Source organism: Biomphalaria glabrata, chromosome 3 (assembly GCF_947242115.1).
Source record: "Biomphalaria glabrata chromosome 3, xgBioGlab47.1, whole genome shotgun sequence".
In the NCBI taxonomy this organism is placed as follows: Eukaryota; Metazoa; Mollusca; class Gastropoda; family Planorbidae; genus Biomphalaria; species Biomphalaria glabrata.
The window spans coordinates 2,462,417-2,489,932 of NC_074713.1; the positions used below are offsets into that span (position 1 = coordinate 2,462,417).

Sequence of the window (27,516 nt, forward strand, 5' to 3'; positions counted from 1 at the left end):
AACACTGAGATCCTTGCTTGAACGGAATTTACAATCTTTACATTCCTGAGACAACACCGGCTTGGTCATGTTCGTCGGATGGAGGACAATCGTATCCCTAAAGTCATCCTCTCTGGTCAACTTGCAACTGGCTCAAGAAAAACTGGTCGTCCCGACCTCCAATATGAGAATGTAATCAAACGAGACCTCAAAGCAGTGGACATTGATGCTGTCGATGCTAACTACTGGGAATACGAGTAGGTGAGGTGGCTGAGAGGTAAAGGGCTTGGCTTCCGAACCGGGGTCTGGGGTTCGAATCCTGGGATTTTTAATTTCGGCATCTTCGGATGCCTCTGAGTCCACCCAGCTCTAATGGTTACCTGACATTCGTTGGGTTGGTCGTTGTGCTGGCCACGTGACACCCGCAGGCCACAGAAACAGATGGCCTTTACATCATCTGCCCTATAGACCACAAGGTCTGAAAGGGGAACTTTACGTTTACTGGGAAGACGTCAGCCCTAGACCGCACTATGTGGAGATAGATGATGGCCAAGAAAGCTATGGACAGCGAAATAAGCCTCAGCTCTGGAAGAAAAGCGTGTCAAACAACTACAACTAAAGCGAATGCCACCTTGACCTGCGTTATATGTGGAATGGGAATGTCTCTCAAGAATAGGGTATCAAAGTCACATGAACAAGTGTTCTGCGAGGTGAACCATATGGTCCTTCTACGATTGAAGGAGGCATACAATGTATGCATAGGCCTATCTATAATTCTTGATGTGTTAATCTAAATTGATTTCTTATCATAATAAAAAGCAATTTCTCTGCACCAGACTTTTTAATTGTAGGCTTATGAATTTAATTTTTATATCAATTAAAGGCCTTCCCCCCCCCCCTTGTACTATAGATCTAGTAGTGTGTAGATCTAGATATTATAAACTTATACAATTAATCTTCGCCATTCTTTCTTAATCTTCGAAACAGAAAAACAACGTTAAGAAAAAAAAAACAACATATTTTGATCTAGATCTAAATAATCTAGTCTAATAACTTTAAAAAAAAACACCACTAAATCAAATAACATGAGAAAAAATAAAATGTTCGCATATAAACAAATAATCTGATATCAGAACTTGATATGTAAAATGTTTTATTATCAAGTAGAATGTCTAGATCTAGAGTTATTATTATTAATATTTTGCATTTTTATGTTCCATTTTCATTTCTGATACGAAGACACGCCCACTTACCACTCATTCCCCTTCACCAAAGGGTGGTTACCCTAACTTCCTTATTCATCGTCTCCTATCACCTATAGAATCTTGAAAACAATTGTTGTGGTTGTGGTGTTGTGATTTGTTTTTTGTTTTTTTTTTACCCAGAAGTTAATTGTCATTTAAGGCTCTCCAATGTTTAGATATACTAATAGTAGTCTAGATGATTGGATCTATTTAGATATATTATAGATTCTATATAATATAATAATTATTTACTATTATTATTGGTGTAAGTAGTGTAAGAAGTGTGTAAATCTGTAGACGAGTGTCGAGTGACACTGTACTTGAAGTGTAACTAATCTAGTGTAAGTCACTGTAGTGTAAGTGTAAATAACTTGTTACTTGAACTTCAGATCGAAGGACTCCTGAACGTGGCGAAGCCAAAGTTTCACCAACAAAAACATTGATCTAGAGTCTAGTGTAGAAAGTAGAGATAGTTTGATTGATAAACCTGAATCCTGATAGGGGAATGTGAATTGCTGCAGACCTAAACCACTACTACTACTAGACTAGTTACTAGATCTAGCTAGGCCTAGGCCAATTGTTGGCCACAGTCACCAGTGGCTCAGTGGTTACAATTATAATAATTATACTTGACTAAGATCTAGATTAGTAAAATTAGTCCACAGATCAAGTATTAGTAGATATCTATAATAATAATAAATAATTGTATTTAATTTATGAATATTTTCTAGATCTAGAGTCTAGACTCTTTGACTGTAGGTTTGGGCTATGAATCCGAAACAAAACACAAAATAGATCTCAATCTCTAGAAATCTAGATTTAGATGTGACTAACGATAAATGACAGCAATTGAATATATATTTAAATCTAGATATAATATCTAGGACAATCCTTGTTAGTCTTTTTTTGTGGTTGTTATTTTAAACAAGTTTAGTGTGCTCAAATAAACTAATCTTCAGATCTATTCTTCTACTGTGAATTCTGTAAATGAAAAAATCTTTTAAAGTCTTAAGCTTTGACACACTCTGCCACAGCTTGACATCAGTGTTAGTTTAGGCTCAGTGAATGTTTGCAGTTAGATTTCTTGTGGCTCCTAACAGAAAAACATTTTCTTCTTTTGTTTAGCTTTGATTTAATAAAGACATTACTTTTTTCTTTTTTGGGGTGGGGCAGGGGGTTAGTTTACATTAAGTTAAACATCTGTTTTCATTTTGTAGGACCATAACTTTATGTATTAGTGAAATAATTACAAAGGACATTATTCCAATGATTTGAGGTTGTGAAATTGTGTTTTGTTTAATGTTAAGTTTTAAAAACTTTTTTCAGTTTGTCGGACCATAAGTTTTATGTATTTGTGAGACGTTTACAAACAACATTATTCCAATGGCTTGTGATTGTGAAATAATGTGGACAGCAACTATTCATAAGATATTTATATATTCTTTGTAATCTGACTGTTCTCAGCCACATCGATATTCAATAGTTAGAAAACTAGTTTTAAAACGGCAGCAGTATTAATTAAGCAATGAACAATAATATGCCTGAACTTAGCCGTCGTGCATCTTCAAGAGATTGGGCAACCAGAATACAAATTCATGGAGTTTTATTAAAGAAACCTTTTGCTCATCAGTCTAGTAAATGGTCAAAAAGGTAAGAACATTGCTAAAATATGTTTTAGATAGGCTTTAAAATATTATCATTCTTTGGTGAAAGTCCCGCTCGAGAAATGTAAAGTGGAACCTATGTTGAAGTCCAAGTATTCCTTAAAGCTATTTCTATGATAATGCATTCAGCAAAAACATAATTAAATAAAAGAATATTAACTTTTAGCATGGCAGGTAAATTGTAACCCAATATGTTTTCATATTAAATATCTAGGCTACATTAAAGAGAAACAAAATTGCCCTTCCCATATGAAATTTTAATTTTTACTTAAATACAACTAGAAAATTTTTATAAATATCTATAGATGAAAATTGAGATATTATATGCTAGAACCATTTTTCATAATATAATATATAGATTATTTTACTCAGATTGTCTTTTGCTTTAGTTTCTTTTTGAATGAATCATTTCAAACAACTGCATTTTAAGTTTAGCTCTAAACCAACTCTCATTCTAATTTCTACAATGCAATGTTCAAACTGTCTTCAGTAACAACAGACTAGTTTAAATTTGTATTTTTGAGTTTCAAAGGTAGCGGAGCAGATTATTTAGATTTTTGTAACAAAAATTAACAAGATGACATTTACATTTCTCATCCTGCACGGCAGCGTCCCAATGTTGAGAACTCTTAATCTAATTACTTTTTATCTAAATATTCTTGCTTTTCTTGTAATGGGATTTTCCATTCTTGCCTGCGTTGTACTAGAGGCCTAATCTTCTCTTTGATATGTAGTTGACAAATTGAATTTCTCGTTTTTTTAGCTAGGTTTGCGGAAGTGAACATGTCTCTACTGAGTTCTCTTAATTTTCTTGGCTGCCCTTTTCTTGAGGCCTACATTATTGTGAGCACATGTTTCTGTTAGGTTGTGTTGAAAAAAAAACTGTTAGTGTTGTCCTGTGATGGCTCTGGAGAGTATTCCTTGAGACAACCCCTGCCTAAAAATATCAATGTAATAAAACTATTTTTTTTTAGAGAGCTCTGTGGGTTGTGTAGAATTAGACTGACTGCATCTTATTTTGTAATCTAATGATCCTTTGTTTATTTCTGATATGGAGGGGCACACCACTAAAGTCATCCTTGAAATGGGGGAGGGGGGAAGGAGTCAAAGGTCTTTGGGAATTTCCAACTAATGCTTGTCTCTTTGGCACAAACTGTTCAAGAACTTGCAGAACTTATGACTTGAAGAGCTTGTGACTTGAAGAACTTATTACTTGAAGAATTTATGACTTGAAAGAACTTATGACTTGAAGAACTTATGACTTGAAAAGAAAGAAGTGATTAAAAATAAGAAAATTCTGTTGAGACTTTTTTGTTGCTTCCCTTACTTATCATTGTTAGGAGCCTGAGGGTTAAAAAGCAGACATAAAATTCTTCTTTATGAGATTATTCAAAAGTTTATTTTAGGATTGTTTTTATTGCCACTTGGATTGATCTCAGCAGTTAGATCTACTAGATCAAAACCTTTCCATTTTTTTAAAAAGAAAATGAGAAAAACATTTTTTGTACTATAAAATCTTTTATTTATACTTTAAATGAAATCTTCAACTTATCTGCTTCTACATTATAAAGTCATTTGTGAGACTATTTCAGTAGTCATTATTCTTTCTTGTCTATTTTTTGTTTTTCATTGTATTGTCTCTCAGTAGTTACATGCTCTTATAAAGTATTACATTAAAAACAAAAAATATATTTGTAACTTTGTTTTCTGTAAATGTGATCATAGTTTTTATTGTCCTTAAAGGTTTGAATGTGTGCAGGGTGAAGTTACAATCTGTATACATTTTGTTCATTTTCCAAGTGTAGGAACATATAGACCTAATCTCATAATCTAGTGTTAGCCCTGGATGTCTTAAAAATCTCTTTCCTTCATGTCCTGTAATTGATAAGGCCCTTAGTATGTATCCCTTGTTACTCTATTCCCTTGTATCCTGAAACTACATTTTTATCTTGATCATTTCTCTTTGTTATCGATATTACTCCACCCACAGCAAGCTCAAAATGGAATGTAGCAAAATAAAGAGAGTGAAATAGAGTAATATATTCAAGAATAATAAGTACATTTTTATTGCTTTAATGATGCATAGAATAAGCAGTAAAGTTTTTTACAAATGGTTTGAAGTTGGCATTAATAAAATCATTCTTTTTTTAAATTGAAAAATAAAAAAAAGTTTGACTGGTTAAACGAGAGTAATGAAACAATAGATTATTTTGCAAGTGTCAACAATTACATTTCTCATCTTAAATACAGTAATAACTTTATATTTCCTTATTATTATCATTATTATTATATATATTTCTTTCTTGAACAGATTTTTTCTGGTTAAAGATGGATTCCTCATGTATTACGATGCAAATGAGAAAAAGGATTATGAGCGTCGAGAATTTTTTAACATACATCCCAAGGTAGGTCACATGGTGGAATTTTTTAAAGTCACTTTGTTTGTTTCCTTAATACTGTATGAAATGGAAAAAGGTAGCTGTTTAGCAACCACAGTTTGTCCAAATCAATATAAATCATGCTAAATCTATTGAATAAATGTTATTTTGAAATATTTGTTTGAGATGGGATTCAACAAACCATCCCATGGGATCAGCCTTCCCAAAAGGTGGAAGGAATAAAAATGTAGTTATTGTGCAGACCATTGGGGTATGAGTTTGATTATGACATGTTTGCATGCAAATGTTACCTACATGCAATATGTGAATGGTGTTCATGTGTGCATCTATATTATTATTGTCACGGTAGTAATGCTGATGTGGGCAATTGTAGTCATACTGAATTTTCATTTGTTTGGACCAATAAAATTATCCAATAAAATTATCTTATCTTATCTTATAAAGTAGTTCTCTAAGTCTCATCTTTTATTTATTCACATTTCGTTCAGTTCAATTATGTAGCTGGACAAATGCTTTTATGAATGTGATCACATAGCAATAGATTCAGAAATATATTCAGAGATTTCAGAGAGCCTGAGACCAGTCATCTTTGTTATTTAGATTTTAAAAAATGTAACAGTGTAAATGTTAGTTGTGAGCGCAACATTAGTTGTAAATCTGTTTTGTTTTGATGTGCATGTCAGAGGTCTTGGCTCAATTTGCCTGGGCTCCCAGACAGTCCATCACTTAGGTCAGACAAGTAACGCCAATACGACTTATATTATGAAACAACAAGCATTAACTTGATGACTAGATGAATGTTTAATGTTAGGACATGTACATTGAAGAGTAAGGATCAAATAGCAAAGGCATATGGTAAATGGTATAGTACAATATTATGCTGTACTTTAATCAGATAGTTTAAAACATAACTTGTAGTTGCACTTTTGCCACAACTTGTAAGGGCCCACACTGCCCAAGACCAACTACAGCTCAACACAGCCTGAGTCCAGAAACTGAGTCCTGAGCTAAGTCTCTAAGACAAGATAATTATGCAATCTCTTTAATCACCACAGAAGCTATAACGGCGAGCTGATGTAGTACAACTACATAAAGATTAAGTAGAAATATAAGTAAACTTACCCACTAATTGGAAACAACAAAAAAAGCCACAAGAAACAGCTAGCAAGGGCAAGGCACTAGAAGCTATGATGTGTCGTACAGAGACTTCCTTTGAGCCATGTTTTAATAAGTGCAGAAAAAGTAAACAAAGGAAAAATACTTCAGATATGCATGACGGTGCAGCGGCATTGGATTTTATCCTTAAGCTGAGTAGCATTTAACTATCATCACCTCTGGGACATTTTGAAAGATAAGCGAAAACCATGTCCCATAAGAAAAGATAATTTTTTATCAGCCTCCATTGTGACTTAAGTCTCAAATGGTGTAATTCTGGTTTGAATTCAACTCTAATTGCTAATGTGGTACTGTAGAAAAAAATAAATAGAGTAATTAAAAATTACATTGTTATATTTGGACAAGAAATGTTCATACTTGAAAGAAAGAAAACAAGATTGCTGGTGATTACAAACACAAATGTTACTTTGAATTGTTTTACGGACTGCTTTAAGTTACACTTTTTATTTTTAGTAAAAAAACAAAAAAGATTCCAAAACAAGTTTGACAGTGAACCCCCATCCCCTGCCCCTTTTTTTTCCCCTTTGCAACTATAATGTTGATATTGTAACGGATGCATGTGTAATAAGATGTACTTGAAGTATTTCTAACTATCTTGATAATACTAGATGCGTGCGTACCTTGTAAAATGTATTACAACAGCAAGCTCGAGACATGAACATCAGGTTACAAGAATGAACAGGTATCAACAGGCTCAAGGGCTCAATAACCAAGTGAAATCCAGATGAACAATATAAACAATCTTTAATACAGGATGGGCCACAGTCGAGTCCGTCACTAACAATGATGATAACCCTTTGAAAGTCTAGCAATAACTGAACTTAGAAGTCTATCCTAACCTCTAACCAAATTTCTATGTCGTCTTTAAACTAGGTATTTAACAATATAGGGTATGAACATGCAAATTTCGTTTTTTCTGTCCTGTTGTTGTTAAATTAGTAATAAAAAAAATCTGTATATTTTCATTGTTCTACAGGGCGTCATGCCATTAGGAGAATGTCATTTCAAAATATGCAGGGAACCTCAGCAGCCTTTCTGTATACAGATAGAAAGTCCAGAGATCGGGGTAATAACATTTTTTTTTTCACAAAATGTTTTTTTTTTGAGAATTCATTTATTGGAATAATTGCCAAGATTGTTAACCACTCAGACACAGTGCCCCCTCTTTGAGTTCATAGGAAATGAGGAATGTGTTCATTTTCAACTACAAAGGTGGAGGTATAAAAAAATATTCAAAAAGTGAAGTCGTTGCCTCCATTTCTCACTAACTCTGTTAATTATCATTATTCGGCAGCAACTTTAAAATATAATTAACACACATTAACATTTTCTTTTTTTTTTAGGATGATTACAAATTTGAAAAAATCTGTTATTAATTACAAAATTATCTTTATTTTACGGAAATACTTTTTTTCTTATAAATAAAATCATCTTTACTATTTTAGCGATTATAAAATATGTTGTTAGTCATGTCCATTTACTATATTATGATCAAAAGTTGTCCTGTTGTCCACCTGTCTGTCTCTTGTGTGTGTGTGTGACTTTGTTTTCTGTCTTGTTTGGCAAGTCGGTTTGATGGGAAGAGGAGGGGAGCTAATCCATGCTGTGTTTGTTTTAGCAACACTGACTGTACTTAAGTCTAACTGCTCCTCCCCAAGACCACTGCATACACACACACACATTGTTTTACTAGGATTGTATGCAGTCCTCCCCTAGGCTTCTCCCCACACTCACACACATACACAACCTCATTCTCATCCCACAAGTCATGGAATGTACAGCTACCAAAAATACCTTTTTTTTTTTTTTTTTTACATTTGTTTTAGGCATTATGTGAATTAGATCAGTTGACACTTAAGGAAAAATCTGGCCAAGCACACAGATAGTAATAGTTGGTCTAAGTGGCAGGAAGGAAATGTAATTGTTGACTCCTTTGAAAGTTCTTACAAAGGCTAATTTTATATATCTAGTAGTTTGACACTTGTTCTGAAGATTGTTTTCAATGAGCTAGGTGAATGAAAAGTTGTAAATGGCTACCAGCTAAGAGGGATGTCTGCAGCCCTCTGCTTAATGTAGATTAGATTAGATTTGTCTCAGCTGTTAGATTGCTTTCTTTTTCTAGTCAAGGGGGAAAAAAAGTATTGCTATGAATCCGCCAAGAAAGAGGAAAGAAGGTAGAACCAAGCAAACCTGGAAGAGGTCAGTCATCATTGAAGCTGAGGATTCTGAAATGACATGGGAGCAGATTAAAAATCTGCTCAGAACCGAGTTTGGTGGAGAGGTGTGGTTGTGGCCCTATTCCCCCTGGGAGTTCACAGGATTAAATCAAGGAAATGGGGGGGGGGGGGGGGAACCACACAGATCCCGAATCTCAAAACATGTACAACTTTGTATGGTGCTTACATATTACAGATGTATTGGGGATCAGATGGTCTAGTGGTTCGTTTCCTTGGCACTGTGTTGCTGCTAGGCTGTCCCTTATTTCACTATATTTAATTCACCATTTTCTCTCGTTAAGCATGTGGTCTCTAGTGCTGCCTCTGTATCTATGTAATATGCATGCATCATTCATTGGTTTAGCACTTAGCTTCACATTTGTATTTACATTGTATACTGAATAAAAAACAAATGAAAAACAAATAAAAAACAAATAAAAAACAAATAAAAAACAACAAAAAACAAATAAAAAACAAATAAAAAACAAATAAAAAACAAACAAAAAACAAACAAAAAACAAATAAAAAACAAATAAAAAACAAATAATGTGTCAAGTTCAAGGTCTAGTAGTAAAGTTGCTTCTTTCAGACGATCAATGGGGCAGATGAATGTAAAGGTCATCTGTTTCTGTGGCACCCAGTCAACAAGAGTGTTATATGTCCAACACAAAGACAAACCGCCTTTACTTTTCCCCAACTAATGTCAGGTATTAGAGCTGGGTGAACTCTGAGGTGCCCTAAAGATCCCCGAAATTAAAAATCAGAGTCTTCACCAGAATTTGAACCTGGCACCCCTTTACAATTCAGCCACCTCAAGTCGAGTAACTTAAATGCTCCAACCTTTCTCAGATCTAAAACATGTAACACTTATAAAAATCCTTATAAAAAATCTAAAAGATCAACTGACTTTTTAATAACAATAAGATTTCATCCAGCTTTGGATGGCCTTGACTTTAAGGAGGGGATAATGCAGGATGTTGACAAACTAAAGAGTTGTTCCAGTAGTTCCAACTTGCTCTTATAAAGTATTATATTAAAGACAACAATTAACAACAAAAGGAAACATCGTGAATTATAATTAAAACATGCACACACACACACACAAATCTGTTCACAGTGGATGAAATAAGGGCATTAGGGTATTAAATTCTTTTCTAAATTACAAAATTATATTCATGATTTGTTTTGTTTCAATTTGCTTCCTAAATGGTTCATATTTTATAATTTCTTACAACTAAAAACAAGAGTGTGTATTAGAAACGTATGTAAAATCAGTGTATAAATGTTTGAATTAATTATATCATCTTCAAAGTAAAAATAGTTACGTCACTACATGCACTAAACAAAGCAAGACACGCCTACAACCCTCACCCATGGGATTGAGTATATCCAAACCAAGACACGCCTACAACCCTCACCCATGGGATTGAGTATATCCAAAGCAAGACACGCCGACAACCCTCACCCATGGGATTGAGTATAGTAATAAAACCAGATGTTACCATCAAAAATAGTGTTGTTGTTTTTTTCTTAAACAGATACATATACAGACATTGAAACATACTGGTGAAATAATTAATCCTTTTAGTTCTAGCTTATTCTACTTATTATTGATAAATAACATTTGTGTGTGTGTGTGTGGCTTAGTATTGTAGTCATGAGAAATGTAAGGGATTGAAAGTCTAATTACTTTGAGTTAAACCTGTTAGTGAAATCTGTTGTAAATATTAATTGATGAACTTTTGATAAATTATACTGGGTCATTGACCTTCCTCTCATGTTTTTATATTTTTCTTCCTAGGGGAGGCTAATCTTGTCAGCGGAGAGTGAGTATGAGAGAGACAGGTGGCTAGAAATCTTGGAGAGATCCAGGCGTGTGTAAGTCATGAATTCAAACCTTTGTCCTACAGACTGAATGTATCTCCTGGCCTCTTGACAATGATAAGGGTAATGAATGAGTGAGATTGTTGAGGAGGAACTGAATTCTGGCTCCCTTCCCTTTTTATGTTGAAAGACTGACTCTGACTTAGTGCTATAGACAATACAACATAACTTTAAGTGTTATAGACAGTACCATAACTTTTAGTGTTATAGACAATACCATAACTTTTAGTGTTATAGACAGTACCATAACTTTTAGTGTTATAGACAGTACCATAACTTTTAGTGTTATAGACGGTACCATAACTTTTAGTGCTATAGACAGTACCATAACTTTTAGTGTTATAGACAGTACCATAACTTTTAGTGTTATAGACAGTGCCATAACTTTTATTGTTATCGACAGTACCATAACTTTTAGAGTTATAGACAGTACCATAACTTTTAGTGTTACAGACAGTGCCATAACTTTTAGTGTTATAGACAGTGCCATAACTTTTAGTGTTATAGACAGTACCATAACTTTTAGTGTTATAGACAGTGCCATAACTTTTAGTGTTATAGACAATACCATAACTTTTAGTGTTATAGACAGTGCCATAACTTTTAGTGTTATAGACAATACCATAACTTTTAGTGTTATAAACAATACCATAACTTTTAGTGTTATAGACAATACCATAACTTTTAGTGTTATAGACAGTGCCATAACTTTTAGTGTGATAGACAATACCGTAACTTTTAGTGTTATAAACAGTACTGTAACATTAGAATAACAATAGACTTCAGGCTTAGAATAATAGCTCTTTTTTTTTAATCCATGCTTTAGGAAATAGTTAATAGACAAGGAAGTGATTAAACATTATTTTGTCTTGTTTTGGATTTTTTTGGTCCCTCTATGATTTTTTTTTGTTTTCAATGCAAGGACATGGAAGAATACTCAACTGGGAGATGAAATGATCAGGAGGTTAGAAGACCAAGGTCTACAAATGGCAATAGAAAAACAGAACTACATTGGTAAGATGTACATGTGCTCCTTCTTTCCTAGTACCATTAGAGAATGACATGGGGTTGCCTGAATCAGCCAGGAAAACCAATGACTTAGCAGTTTAAATCATTAACGTTATGACTAGATTAACACATGAAATGCATATGACGTAATGTCTGTAATATATAAGATAAGATGATTACGGCGTTATTAATTTATAAGGGTTAATCAGTTGCGTGGATTATGAAACTGATATAACTCCTGTGGGCTTAGCCATTTATTCCATTTTAAGGTTGGTTAAGGTTTCCCCTTTCAGACCTTGCAATCTACGGGGGAAGTTGATTTTAAAATGTCTATGGCTGACAGTTAATGAGGGTTTCATGTGGCCAGTACAATGATCAACTGTCTTTATTTCCCCAGTGTAGGTCAGGTACCCATTGTAGTTGGGTGGATTCAGCTGTGTTCTAAAGATTTCAAAATTCCAATCGTCGTGTGGGATTAAACTTGAAACCCCTCATATTGAAAGCCAAGCACTTTACCATTTGGTCGCCTAGCCCCCATTTCTCCAATGGACCTCATTCGTCAATCGTAAATAAACACATTTAGCCACATCATAATATTGATAAAACAATGAAAAATATGTATCACGTGACAGCCACAATGGATTACATAATTTGTATAGAAGAGATATAGAATCATGTGGCTAAATGTTGTTTGTTTACGAATGAGGTCCATTAAGCTCTTGTAAAAAAAAAAATAACTCCCTGTCCCCACTGCTATTCTTTGGGGAATTGATGTATGGTTAGAATTCATTGGTCTCTCCCCCCCCCCCCCCCCCTCAAAAAAAATATTGAGAAATGTAATACTGAGATAAAAATAGAATCAGATATTTCCCCTGACCTGTATAACATGCAACTAGAGCAGTGAGGAAGTTTTCCATGACAGATAAAAAAATATAAAAATATTCCAAGCTGGCTTTGCCATCAAAACTCTCCAGTCTTTGTTTTATTTTCAAATAAAATGTAGTCTTTTTGAAAATATTGATTCACAAAAATAAACAATTCTTAAATGATCTATTCGTTCCATAGATCGCCTTCAGTCAGAAGTCCTGGCTCTGACAGAAGAAAAAATCAAAACAGAGGTAAAAGTTGTGTGGCCTTTTATTCTCTCCCTTTGTGCCTGTTTCAACATTTGTATTGACTAAAGCTTGACACATCTGTTCTAGTCATTTTTATCTCCCCTTCTTTCAACTTCCACCAAAAAAAATAGTGTCTGCCAATGTGTTAATAAAACAGAAGAAAAGAAACTGTTTTAAAATGAAATTAAAAAAAAATAATTAAAGGGAGTCCTGATATCTTATAGTTAAAAAAAAATATAGTTCTTTCTCTTCTAAAAATATCTATCAAGAAAAGTATTTTCCTTTTCTTAAGGTTCAAACTTTAATTCTTCTGTACCATTATAAATAAGATATTTTGACTGTAAAAGAAAATATATAAATAGATAGATATAAGAATATATGTGTGAAATGTATACATTTTTGTAATATATGTATATAAAAAAAATGTCAAAAAAAGGTGAAATACATTTCTATTGTTGAGCAGCTTAATAAATACTTTTGTATTATTCATTTTATAATTTTATAAATAATTTTTTTTTTCAAATTTTCAAACTATTTAGGAATTAGAAAAAGTTAATCAGGAACTGGAAAAAGAAAAAGTCAAATTGGAATCTTTCACAAAAGAAATAAAAGAAGAGTACGAACGAATAAAACAGTAAGTTAATTATATTAATTAGGATCCTTTTTTAATTAATTTTCTGATTGTAGTTAAAATGGACTAAATGCTTGTACAATGGTAAGTTTGTGTTCAAACAGATAACTCTCTTCACTATTTTGTTTCCTTTCCTACCAAAAAAAAAAAAACTAGAGAGCTCGATGAAACAAACCAGTTGGCCAGAGAGTATGAGAAAGACAGAGTTTTGTTATCGCAGTCTTTAGACCAACAGAGGCAGCAGTTGGAGGTAATGGGAAAACATTTCATTGTACCAGCTCTGAGAGAAATAAAAATGAAATCTTAAACATTGGTCATTTCCTTTCATGACTGGAAATTTTTATTTCATGTCATTTCATTGTAACAGTATTGATATCAGACGTACAGGTGGACATACTACCTGATCTCTATGACCTGATCTCTATGACCTGATCTCTATGACCTGATCTCTGTGACCTGATCTCTATGACCTGATCTCTGTGACCTGATCTCTATGACCTGATCTCTGTGACCTGATCTCTATGACCTGATCTCTGTGACCTGATCTCTGACCTGATCTCTATGACCTGACCTCTATGACCTGATCTCTTTAACCTGATCTCTATGACCTGATCTCCATGACCTGATCTCTATGACCTGATCTCTGTGACCTGATCTCTATGACCTGTATCTCTATGACCTGACCTCCATGACCTGTAGGGTAAGCATTCATTACAGACTGTTTGGCTGGACTATTACAGTGTTGATTTGTCAGAGCATCTTCTCATTATGTTTAAATAAATAATATGTTGTTAGGCGGAGGGGCTGAGGCTGAGCTGTAATGTCTTGGCCTCTGAACGGAGGGGCCCAGGGTTGAATCCTGGGATTTTAAATCTGTTGTAAACTTACATAATCCTTGAAATGTTGGTGGGAAGCGTGGTCGAGAGGCTAAGTGCGCTTGAACTTGGCTTGTCTTGGCTACCTATGAAGGGGGCTCGAGGTTCAACACACAACTCGGGCAGAGTTGTGTTTACTGAGCGCCGAAAGGCAGCACGGAAAACCAACTCCTAGATACCCCCCCCCCCCCCCCACTGGTCCACAAATGAGATTGGACCAAAGCGCTCTGAGCATGCTATAAGCATGAAAGTAGTGCTATATAAAAGCTATAATAATAATGTTAATTGGTGAACAAAATAGTTAATAGTATCTTCACTGAGCTGCTGTGTGACGTGAAGACACCACTTGACCACTATTACAGTCATATACTATGGGAAAAGTATTTCAACTAATAGTATAATTTAAGTTAACTCTTGACATTGAAGATTAACTTGGTCTCATTAAGGATAACTCTGTATAACTTGTGATACTGATAGTAAAAACAGTTTAGACTGTAACATAGTAAATTTTCAACCTAACAAAAATCTTTTCAGATATTCATTAAGATACATGTTGATTTGTTCAGTTACCCAATAATCACATGATAGATATTGTCTCTTTTTTTAGTGAATTATCACATGATAGATATTGTTTCTTTCAGTTATTAGCCAATAATCACAAGATTTTTAAATCAATTTAGAACACATTGTGATGAAGAAGATATAATTGATATGATATATATATTTTTTTAACTCTGTAAGAACCTGAATAAAGATAAGCAAAGAATCATTGAAGAGTTAGAGCTGAGCATGGCTGAGCAGTCCAATCTAAGCAAAGAAAAACAAAGTTTATCGCAGAGATCAGAACTGCTTCAGAAACAACTTCAGGACATTGAGAACCAAACGAAAATGGTGGAGGAAGAGAAGGTCTCAGCTGAAATGATGTGAGTACCAGTACTGATGGTATACGCTTTTGAAACCTTTTGTTCGATATTGCTATTTGGTTTTGTTTTTGTTTTGTTTTTGCTGATCATAATTTTGTTAGGATTCTAAATGTCTCAGATACCATACAACTTTGTTATGTATTAAACAACACAACATCAAAGCATAATGCCACGTATGGAGCAGTCATTAGGTCATGGGTAGCATATTGTTGTTTTTTTAATCCACTCTAACCAGCTCTTGTGAAATATGCATAGAAACTTGTTTTATTAATTATTTTTTTTTTGTTCCAGACAAAAAGAGACTATTAAAAGAACTTGTGTATTTTTCTATGCATATTTTTCTATGACCTCTCGGCTTTGCTTTTAAGGAATCCAGCAATCACAATGAAAGACAAATGAAACTTTCTTAAAAGATGCAAATTAAAAGGGAGGCCCACTCATTAGTTTGCCAAACAATTCTTGTTTACACATCTGACACATTTAAAATCCAAATATTGCTGTTTGATCGACAGTGTACATTGCAGAAAGAGAAATTAAGATAATATTCCAATGTGCTCAGCATTTTGTTAATGTGTTTAAAAATTGATCAAAAGACTATTAGTCCACTTTGCAATGTATCTTTAGCGTCTGCTTGCTTTAGGATCACCTCCCTCTCACATGTTTTACCTAAGTATCTTACATAGATATTGTACATGTAACTCTTCAGGTTAAAAGATAACCAAGAGAGGCTTGACCAACTGGAAGAAGAGAAAGAAGCCATAGCAGAGCATGCTCAAGAATTAGAATCCACGATCCAGGATCTGGTGTCTCAGAAAGCCATCACAGAAAAAGAATTAAAAGTTTGTCTTCCTTATCAGTATAGTTTTAATGATTTATTTCATTATCTGAATAAAAATAAATATGCTTTTAGTTATTTAAAACCAAGAGCTTCATGAGAAAGAATTTAAGTCATTGGTTAATATGCATGACTAAATGCATGACGCGTAGGACGTAATCATCTTCTTTTTTTGAAGTAACGTCTGTATTATATAAGATAAGAAGATAAGATAAAGAAATTCAAAGTATCTTACTAAAATTTGATGTTAGCAGACAAAAGAAAAATCTAGGTCTAGGTTTGTTGATATAAAAATTGTGTGCCAACAAAAAAATTATAAGGAAGACACTTAGTTTTAAAGTTTTTGTGTCTAAAGTAATAGAATATATTGGTTTCAAATTGTAACCTTTTGTTCTAAAGGATAAATTTGAATTTTTAAAAAATTAATTGAAAAGCCATTTATACTATAAAAAATGTCATTCTTTAAATATTTGTGTTGCCAGGAAGAAGTCAGAGCAAGAATAGCTGCCGAGCAGAAGCTTAAAGAAGCCGAACATTCACTTCAGTGTCTAGACAAAGCTGTAATCTCCCAGTCGCATAGGATAGAATCTGAAGCCAAGGAAGAGATGACTATTAATGTCAAGAAACTGAAACGTATATCATGTTTTTAAAATTACATTTTGCCTTTCTGGCAAGTTTATTTTAGGATTGTCTGTTTCATTTAGTCATTCTTTGCTCTTTTAACATTCGAAGTTGTAACTTGTAATCATTGACTTCCAACCAGATTTTTTTGAGGACTTAGCTCAAGAAGCCAAAATATCATCAGAAAATCCATTAATACTCCGAAATGGTCTGATGGCTAGGAAAACATTAGCTAGACGAGCCAAAACTGTGCGGTATGAAAATAGAAAGAGATCTTCAAGTAAGTGCCTCAAAATAATTTAATTCAAAAAGTTGAATGTCATGAGTTGAGTTGCTTACAGCAACTTAGATCACTTCAACATCCAGACAATACTGTTTTCTAGAACTGCTTATAGAATGATTTGTCTCATTGCCGAGTTTCTGTTACTATAGAGAAATAAAATTAATGTAGATTAGACGTGGCAATGAATTAAGAGACTTTATCTTCATAAACCTATGAATTAATAATGTTAGTAAACTTTGACATGAATAAATTGAGACTTTATCTTAGTAAACGTATGGATGAATAAATTGAGACTTTATTTTGGTAAATGACTTGAATAAATTGAGACTTTATCTTAGTAAACATAAGGATGAATAAATTGAGACTTTATCTTAGTAAACATAAGAATGAATAAAGTGAGACTTTATCTTAGTAAACATATGAATGAATAAATTGAGACTTTATCTTAGTAAATATAAGAATGAATTAATTGACACTTCATCTTTGGTCACATTCTGATCTGTCGTTTTCACAAACATCAACAACAAATTCTGACGTAATAGAAACATCACAGCTGTCAATCTTGCTTCTTTAATAAAACTTTCTGTATTTTTTCTGTTTTGTTGCTACAGAAAGTGTATAGAAGAGAGACTGGCTGAAAACCCAGCTACCCCCAATTAAAAATATTTATTAATACATTTTTTTTATAATTAATGAGTAATTACAGTCCACTACATGCTGTAAATGTCACTGATTGCCTCCCTTAAGTGTATTGCATTCGGAGATGTATAGATCTGAAGTTGTTACTAATCAATGCACTGGTGCTCTCCCCTAGCTGTATATACATATCTGTTTGGTGGAATGGTTATGTGTATTTATGTTGACTACATTGTAACGAAGACAGTTACTTCCCCATTCGGGCTTGGGCAGCATGTTTCCCTTTTACTAACTATGGGTATTGATTCAATTGAAATTTCTTTGTATAAAAATAGCTGTGTGGATGTTTTTTTTTTTTTACCAGCATCTGTTTCAAAATTAGCATGTTTTAATCCATGTATTGTAACATTTGTTTCAATTGTTTTGTAATGATAGAGCATACTTTTGTATGTACATGAAACAGAAGTACAGTATTTTAAAAAGTTGTATTCTGATGCCTTGAATTAATGAGTCTGGTGTCTGTGGCTCCTTAGGCTCCATGTTATCATTACTAAGCATCAGTTCTGAAGCTGATCACTTTTCCGGTCTCTAGGTAGTCAGGGGTGAGAATCATTCTTTTCTCAATATGTTGGCTAACATATTTGCTCAACCATTTCATTATAAAATCAATTTTTTTGTACTCACCAATAGATACTGTTTGTTTTTTGCTGTTTGTATTTTAAAATTGTTTGAGGTTTGACTTTTTTTTTTACATCATTTAACAGTTTTTCAAAAAGTAACATCATTTTTTGTTCTGAATCAAATATCAAAAGTTTCTGTAGATCTGAACTAAGGAAACTTGTGTTTCAGCTTTATTACTATTGCTGTGTTCAATGATTATAGTTATACTATAGATTTAACTTGTAGACCTGTCTAATCAACATTAATTAATCTAACAGAGAAAATAAAAAATATTTAAAAAAAAAAAACAAGGTACACTATTTATAAGAGAAACATATAATATAATGATAAAATGAAACAATTGTACTAAGTTATCAGGACAAAAAAAACATATCAGTTGTTAGTATTAGGTTGAAATACTTTTTTTTTTCTTAAAATCCCCAAAAGTATTTTTTAGAACTATTTTCATTATATACACCAAATGCTTGGAAGGAAACATCCTTTCTTTGGTTGGCCACTTGTATAACAAGGCTTCTTATTGCCCTGTCTGTATTTCAGTATTTCAAGTGTTCGAACTCAACAGGTATTCCAGTATCACAGATGTATAGGCCAGTGTAGGTCATGTTATTTCAGCCTGACCAGCATTTCAACATTTAATTAAATAAGAAAAAAACATCCACATTTATAAATAAATTATTCTATGCTTTAGATCCATATTTGATGATGATTTAAAACTGGAAAAACAGTTGTACTGTGTATGCTGGTCAAATTGAAATAATTGTTTCGTTACATTGAAGCTTATAAAAGTAACAATTTAGTGTCTGTAAAATAAACTTCCTTCTGAGTAAGGGACAGTACTCTACATAAGCTTCTTTGTAAATATCTTTGCCCTAAATAAGAGCATTGAACTTCTCAACTTTTTACTATCTTCTGGGTTTAGTTTTTTTTTACAGTCTTGATGGAGAGATTTTTTTATCTTGTTAATAACATTAGTGAATGTTTCATTTATCTTTCATTTCCTGGAGTAGCTGGTCATTATTACTTTATAATTACATAGCAATATTTTTTTGTGTTCATTTGGGCAAAGATATACAATGCATGTGCATGCAGCCTCCTGTACAATGTCCAAACTTGACAGATCTGTTGTAATCAACGTCAAATGTTTTAACATCTTGTGGTTGTGGTATAATTTTCATTCAATTTTACTACCTTCAAAACCTTGTTCTGTTTACTTTCTCTCATTTGTTGTGCCATACGCAGTATGTGCATTTCCTGTAACACGAAATTTATGCCATTACATGTGCTCTTTCACGTCAGTCCCACCATGCAATATTTTTATCAGTATTCTTGAAACATTGAGGTTTTTATTCCGAGACATTGTAACACATTGTTGTAACTTCCACAGCAGGGATCAAAGAAAATGATTTCATTCGGCCTGATAAGTTTGACCTAAAAATGTTTTAAGTCAAAGATCGTGGTTCTTTTATTTTCCGTGTGGGGTTCAAGTTACTATTTTCCATGGAGAAGATAATTATGTCCTGATGTATTCATGTGTTAATCTAGTCATGCATGTTAACTAGAGTTAAACTGTGTCACTGGTTTTTCTGGCTTATCCAAGCAATCTGTTCCATGTACTTAAAACACCAGGGAAGACACTTGTAAGAACTGATCCTAGTAATTGAATTTACACAAGGACAAAGACTTCAAGTCACAAATAAAAATTGTGACTCACTATTATAACTCCCCCAGCAAGGATTTGAATATGCAACCTTGAGACTGGCAGATGAGCCTTGACCACCCCATCTGTTAGGCTGTACTTTTAGTATAAATCAGTTATGTCAAAGTGAATATTGAGTTTCAGTTAAACAGTGGGAAATGGGTTTCATATATCTATTGAGTTTGCTCTATAAGCTCTGACATGTATCATGGTTTAACTTTAAATGAAAATACATCTACATAGCTATCTCTGATTAGAAACCTGTTTGGTTTTTCATAATTGTGTCCCGCTATTTGTCACTCAGAAACTATTTTCTATAGGATTGTAATAACCCTTTCTTGACGCGAATTATTTAGTTTCGTTTCATATGATAAACAAATCTAATTAAATTCTTGCATCAATAATTTTGACAATGTCATAGATAGTCTAACACATTGGTGTTTATTTATTCAAGGTGTGAATTCTGATAGAGGTAAAAACAATATTTAAATAATGTATTTTTTTATCTTTATATAATAATTTACTATAGAATGACTATTTACATAATTTTGCTTTTAAAAACCTAGTATTAGACTTGACATTTGACTAGTAGTTTAGATACCTTAAACTTTCAAAGTAGTTTTTTGTTTGAAATATTGTAGAAGTCTAAAGGCTTGTTCATGTTTAGTAGTGCTTGATATGCAGAACAAAACGTAGCAGATCTAGACTCCTTAATAGTTCTTTTTACCTTAATAGTTCTTTCACTTGTATGATTAAAAAGCTTAATGCAGAATACAGCCAAAAAACGAATCAAATAGATTGTGAGCTTTATAAGAAGTTTTTATTTTTACTGATTTTGGTCCATGCTAAAAACTTGATGAGCTAGAAAGTAAACACGGGGGATTTTTTTTTTGGCTGTAATTTAGAGAAGAGGATGCAAGAAAAAAGTCCTACTTTTACATTGCTCTAGAATGTGGCTCTGCTTTTTACCTATTAAGTAGGATTAAAGTACAAAGTAGGATTAAAGTACAAAGTAGGATTAAAGTACAAAGTAGGATTAAAGTACAAAGTTGGAGTAAAGTACAAACTAGGAGTAAAGTACAAACTAGCTAGGAGTAAAGTACAAAGTAGGACCTCATAGATTTCAATAGTATTAACCCTCTTAAGACGAGACTTTCAGCATGTCTTGTGCCAAAAAGACGGAGCACTATTTCCAGACTTAGCACTTCTCTTACAATAAAATTCCTAACAAATAAACTAATTTCTTTACGTAGACAAAACTATATATATATATATTATTGAAGAGAAAGGAATGAACTAATACAATATTATAGAATCCATCTGAAGTATTAACATTTATTCAAATAAGCCAAGCTAATTTGCCTAATTTATGCACATAAATTTCCAAACATTTTTTTCAAAACAGAACAGAATTAAAAAGGTAAGCGTTTTTTAAGAAGTTTTAGGCCTGAATAAGTCCTAATACTTGTGTTTAGGGAAACAAGATAAATGGAGACCCTTCAGACACTTCTGTCACATTATTTTACAACTTTTCTCTACTCTATATAGCAGACTATTTGGTTATTCAAAGGAAATTACAAGAGCCAAGAAAGATTATTATTTCTTCCAATTCCCATCTATCTGTTAATCTAGTCTTTCGTATTCATAATTCCAACTAGTTTTACATGCTTGAGGTTTTAACACTCATATACCTACATGCTGAAACACTTTGAATTCTTCTTTTAAACAGCTTATAGCAAACATATACATAACAATATATCTGGTTTTAGAAAATAGCAAAAATAATCTAATAATTTATTGATCAAAATTTTGTAAAAAAAAAATGAGACTAAACATGAAGGATAATAGATAAACTATATAACTATAAAATAGAACACCAAATTTGTAGGGAAAGATAATAATAGAACACTGTACCAAAAGTCTTAGGGCTAGTAACAATAGAATACTTGTACAAAAGTTCTAGTTCTAATTCATATGAACATTTCATTGATCTTCTAGAGTTACTCTACATTCTTTTTAAGAAGATTATTGTGGTCTTTAATCTACACAGCTTTGACCACAGTTTAGTTGTATATATCATTGTATTGATACAATTACCACTGTAGTCAGTTCACAACATTTCTTCAAATAGCCAATATCACCTGTGTATCTATCTATGTTTGTAATATTTACGCTTTTCAAATTTATTTGATTGTTGTTTTCATTTTTTAATATTGTTTTAGTCAATTTTCTAGAAACATTTTCTTTTTTAACTCACATTATACAGTGGCTGAAGAGTTCTAATTAAAAAAAAGAACAACAGATTATAAAAGCTCTTTGTTAACTAAGATTGGTTTCTTTTGCATAAGATTACAATCTATGATTAAAATATTACAATACTCGCATTCAATGTTTACAAATTTGTTTTGTTATACACAAGAGCTTGCTTAATCTGGATCTTTTTTGAACTAATCCCAGTTTTTTTTGTTTTTTTTTTACTTTTTATATTATATATATTTTTCTATATATATTACTTGTGCTCAATGTTGGTAAAACTGCATTGCATTATAGAGTTCTATATAATACAATGTAGGCCTCTGCATATAAGGAATACCCATTAATATTTTGTTAAATGTTTTCTATTATATATGTAAATCACATGATAACTTCAATGCATGACAAATGTTCATGTTTTATAAAATGCTTTCGTCTTATGAAACCCATCATTCAATGAACTAAAGAACTTGTAGTTAAAGTATAGATACTTTTGCATGACTGTGCAATATGTTACACAAGGTCATAATGATGGGCATACTTCTAATTGCTATGTGTTTTAATTTTTTCCAGATAACTACACTATGTCATGTGATCTCAGTTCCCTGCGACCGAAAACCACCCTGAGAAGAGCAGTGACCTCCATGGATCGCGCGACTAAAGAACAGCTGACTGCTCTAGCACCCATTACTGAAAACTCTTTCTGAAGAGAAAGTGTCCATTTCCACTTTTGACTGACCGTACCTTTCTTACAGTGTTATGTTAGTTCTATGTAACAGCGACTTTTTCTGAAGATATTGAAGCGAGACTGGGATTTTTGTTTGGAACTGTTTTGTCACTAACAATGAATTCTACTTTCATGAGTTGATACAGCGATATACTCGAGGGAGCAGTAGCAAAATGACGGCATAATAGAAGAGGCGGGACAAAGTACTCTCCCTTGATTCCCCACTAATTCTCCTTTGAATGAGATCAATGAAGGTTGAAGTTGTTTTATTGTATTTCCATTCATCTGTCTTTGTGAACATGCCAGATTTGAGATAAATTCATTAATTCCATAAAAACTGTTTAAGAATTGACATCCCTTATATATTTATAAAGATATTTTGTTGAGATAATACAACCAGACAGTGCTTTGTTTGTAAAGAAAAAATAGGTGCTGGTACTCAGTGATGGATTACCTAACTTTGAACTACTAATAAATTAATAATAAACGTCAAAATACAAGATAAGTAATAATTTTTTCCCCACGTTGAAAAAAGGGTGCCGGTACGCCGTACCGATGCGTACCGTCACAAAAAAAAAGCACTGCTACCAGATTAAATGAGGTCAAATGCACAAATGTTGACCTTTTTTTTTAGCTGTAGTTCTGATTATTAAAAGATATTATTGGATGGCTGCTGGTCACGTGGTATTTGCTTTGGACTGATGGTCCTGGGTTCAAACCCTGCCTGCTCGTCCTGTGGGAGGTTTGGGCTAGGATGTAATAATCTTCAGATCTGATGAAACATTCAAAACATGTAAAGCAAACACGAACCATGTGCTTCTAATCTTTTGGTTTGCGTCAAAATTACATTCTCATCATTCAAATACACTGGGCCACACCAGACAAAGTTGACTTCCTGTTTTCATTTCATGCCTCGGAACAAAATGGGTAATGTTCCAATACGTTGCCAAATTTGCCTTATAAATTACCATTTAGGCTGTAAGTTATTCCCCCCTTCTGGTCGTTGAATTTGTTGAACATTTATTTTGTAGTCCTCATTTTGTAAAGTGTAAATTCATTTTAATTTCAAATGTTTACATTATAGCAGGGGACCACAGTATAATAAAGCAATTTTTGATCGTTAATTATTCAGCATACTTTTTTAAATATTGGGCATAAACATTGTTTCATTGTATGCAAAAGTTTCATTGCTTAGCACTCGCTGCAGTGGACTCCAGAGGTCAGTTACAATTAGGTTGTATTCCATGCTTTTTAAATAATTGTTCAATAACATGTACTTCTCAATTTGGTTGTTTGACCAAGTAGACTCAATGTTGTCTAGAGCTCATACTACAGCATTTGTTGTTTTTTTTTAAAGATAGTTCCACATTATATTTTGATAACAGTTTTTGATTTATGATTGACTAGGCATCCATCTTTCTTTTTTTTTTAAACAGTTTCTCTTTTATTCATTAACACGGTTTATTATAATGAAGAAATGAAATCGGCTTTCTCTTTCTTTAGTCAATGAAAGAAAAATCATTAATATCAGTTTAACAAAAATGCAGATTACAATATGGCAGACTTTTTATCTGTTGCAATCTTCGATTTTCATTTTTTTTTCCAGCAAGTCCTAAATTTTTAAACTTTTTCATTAGTCAATACATCTTTTATCCAAACACAACCCATTCTATCCATAGCAATGTCATTGAACAGAAGTTATGTTTCATAACAATTTCATTGTGTAGAAGTTATGTTATTTTTTTAAATTTTATTTAAGTGAAATTGAATTAACAAATATTCATATATCAATATGCAACAAAAAGAAGCTTGTATCGAATTTACCATATATTCAGTGTCAACTTTAAGTGGTAAGGAGTTTGAGCACTTGGTTGCTGATTTGAATGTTACAGGTTCAAATCCTGATAATTGCACCAAGGTTTTTCACTCTAGATTGTAGGAATTAACTTGAATGAAAGTTTTTGAGATGACACAGCTTCAAACAGGTATCTTCCACAGCTGGTGACAGTTAAAATGTATAGTCATTGTAAAATGTATAGTCATTGTGCTGACCAAACAGAATCCTCATTAATTTGTTACCACTGAAATGTTTTCCAAGTTAAACTTTTTAAAAATCTCTTTTTTTTTTTTTTTTGTTAACTATTCATACTATTAGTCGTACTGTAACAGGCATCCAGTTGAACTGATGGTGTAAGAAAGCATATCCCATGACTTATTTCAAGTTAAACTTTGGCTTTTATTTTGTTTCTGTATACAGTGTTAGGGGATGTCACAGACTTCCCTTGTTGTTTTTTTTAAAGCCTGTTCAGAAAAATTACTTTGAACCAGATTTGTTAAAATTGTATATTATGCTTATTCAAGATGGTTCCAGGTCTAGCCTCTAAATCCAACCCTCCCTCCTTTTTTTTCCCCCCAAAAAAAAAAAGAGATTGAACTTTGTACTTCATTGATGTAGAGACTTTGTGAAAGTCATTTTCTTGCCTAGACGGAGGAGATGTGTACATAGAGGTTTCAGTTTTCCCACGTGCTTCTTTTAATCTTTTGGGGACAGGCTCTTGAGAGCCACTTCCACTTTCCACTTATTTGGTTTTTAAACTACAGACTCCCAAACCTTCACTGGCTGCCTGGTCGTGCGGCTTGGGCGCTGGACTGACGTTCGGATTTATCGACGGTCGAGGGTTCAAACCCTGCCCCCCCCCCCCCATCCCCCGTCGTCCTGCGGGAGGTTTGGACTAGGAAGTAAACTATCTTCAACTCTGAAGGAACATCCGAAACATGTAAAACATTTTACAAAACATTTTCACTTTCTAAAACGTTTGTTTTCAATGACAGGAAAATGTTGCCAAGAGATCAGGGACAAAAAAATCTGTTGCCTTCTAATGTACAAAATAAAAATTGTTCTCAATATTCAAGACGTGTAGTGACGCTAGAACACCCCATCATGTTGTGATTATATTTATGTATTTTGTTCATGTGTTCTTTCATCACCCCCACCCCCCTCATTTGATATGTTCATGTGCGGACAATGTTTTAGTTTTACTTCATACAAATACATGAAACGCTCATTTGTTCACTTTATTACAACAGAATCAAGAATTATTCAATGTTTACTTGGCAATACAAATATATTGAAGTTATATTTTATTATTCATGGCAAATACACACTTTTCCATTTGTTTTTAGTTTGTATGTATTACAAAAATTGCAAGCAATATATATGTGATAGTTTTTGGGTACATTTATTCAAATAGTTTATCCTACATCTCAATGATATACAAAAAAAATAAATAAAATTTGGAGTAAATTTGAGTAGTTTACAAAATAAGCTTGACATTAATTTAAAATGTGAGTAATCTCTGATTTCGTCTCTCAGTGTATTGCATAATAGATATACACATATTCACATGTAAAATTGGTTATGAATTGGTTATCAAGGTATATGAACATGTAAAGTAATTTTTGTATTTCATATGATAAGATATAAAGATGTCAACTGATTTCTTGAAATATAGGAACTAGTACAGATACCTCTGTCTACAAAATGTTCTATTAAAATGAAATACTTTTGATAGAAATCACTTCCACAGATATTACTTACCTTACAATGTAGCCTTAATATCAAATTGTTGAACTCATGATTGAATGCCTCACAAGTTATACTTAAAAACAATATCTTAATGTATGTGACTTCTGCAACCTTGACCATGATCATATTTTCTGTGGTACATCATTCAACAAAACAAATCTTTTTTTTTCTTTTGAAAATAGTTTTGCTTTGTAATGTTCTACATGTACCATGAGTTTCAAGGTTAGGATCAAAGTTTTATCAATCAGCATTTGAAAAACAAAATACATGTTCATTCAAGTTTCAACACTGATTCATCTTTGAATGAGAAATGTTATTACTTAATTTTGGGCAGCAATGGTTTCTTTTATAACAACAAAGATGTTTGTGTTTTGACCTATAGCAATATAAACATTTCAGACTCTCTTCAAATTGTAAATCTCATAGTGTCTTGATATGGAGAAACTCTTCTATAAATGATGTACAGTTTGTTTTTTTTAATCATTTTTTTTTCCAATGGATCTGTATTTTTATATTTAAACCTGATTGCAATAAAATTATGTGCACAATCTTAATATCTAGTTTTGCATTTTTTGTAGGTGTTCGTCTCGACTAGTTCTTAATAAAAATAAACAAAAAAACAAATGCAATGATTATTTGATACTAATTTGTTTTAATTGTTTAGTTTAGAAGAATCAAAGCTGCAGCAGAAGAGAAAAAATATTTTAAAATTTTATTCCCCGAAATGATTTTTTTTTAGGTCACGCTAGTCTTGGTGGACGTGAAACAATATTAACAATCTGACATTATTCAAAAGAAAAAATGTACTTCTAAAATTGAAGAAGTGACTCAGGATTTGTGTCCAATACAAAGTAAATATATGCATTAAATTGATTTTAATAGGTAAGAGAAATTCAGTGGAATACAGTTTCTCTGAAGCCAAAAGTTCTGCTTAACTAGAATTTTCATCCTTATTGAAAAAAATTATGCCCAGTTCCTGACAATTCTAATAAAATAATATTTTCATTGCATTGTGCCATTTTTCAACCATTCAAAATACGCAGGCAGTCAAGTTGTTATCTAGCATACCATTTTGTCTATGTGC

At 32.7% G+C, this 27,516-nt stretch overlaps 1 protein-coding gene across 10 annotated transcripts; it reads left to right on the forward strand.

Moving 5' to 3' along the window:
- Window positions 1–1,253: 1,253 nt before the first annotated feature.
- Window positions 1,254–26,986, forward strand: LOC106054231 (pleckstrin homology domain-containing family D member 1-like). 10 transcript variants are annotated; one of them, XM_056023194.1, is made up of 15 exons: window positions 1,254–1,322; window positions 2,550–2,873; window positions 5,199–5,292; window positions 7,439–7,528; window positions 10,480–10,556; window positions 11,485–11,576; window positions 12,636–12,688; window positions 13,225–13,319; window positions 13,473–13,566; window positions 14,933–15,114; window positions 15,821–15,953; window positions 16,432–16,582; window positions 16,713–16,850; window positions 20,321–20,338; window positions 22,693–26,986. In XM_056023194.1, the coding sequence occupies exons 2-15, from the start codon at window positions 2,749–2,751 to the stop codon at window positions 22,824–22,826; spliced, it is 1,476 nt and encodes a 491-aa protein (XP_055879169.1). In that variant the 5' UTR covers window positions 1,254–1,322; window positions 2,550–2,748; the 3' UTR covers window positions 22,827–26,986. The 10 variants fall into 10 exon arrangements, with proteins under 10 accessions (XP_055879169.1, XP_055879172.1, XP_055879173.1 ...); XM_056023197.1 differs by having other exon boundaries at window positions 1,289–1,328; XM_056023198.1 differs by having other exon boundaries at window positions 1,299–1,316.
- The last annotated feature ends 530 nt before the right edge of the window (window positions 26,987–27,516 follow it).

Bases quoted from the DNA above. Each gene is read 5' to 3' on its own strand.
- LOC106054231 (XM_056023194.1), top strand. From the start codon at position 2,749: ATGAACAATAATATGCCTGAACTTAGCCGTCGTGCATCTTCAAGAGAT. The intron at 2,874-5,198 runs GTAAGAACATTG...TTTCTTGAACAG, and splicing joins TCTAGTAAATGGTCAAAAAG to ATTTTTTCTGGTTAAAGATG. The intron at 10,557-11,484 runs GTAAGTCATGAA...TTTCAATGCAAG, and splicing joins TTGGAGAGATCCAGGCGTGT to GACATGGAAGAATACTCAAC.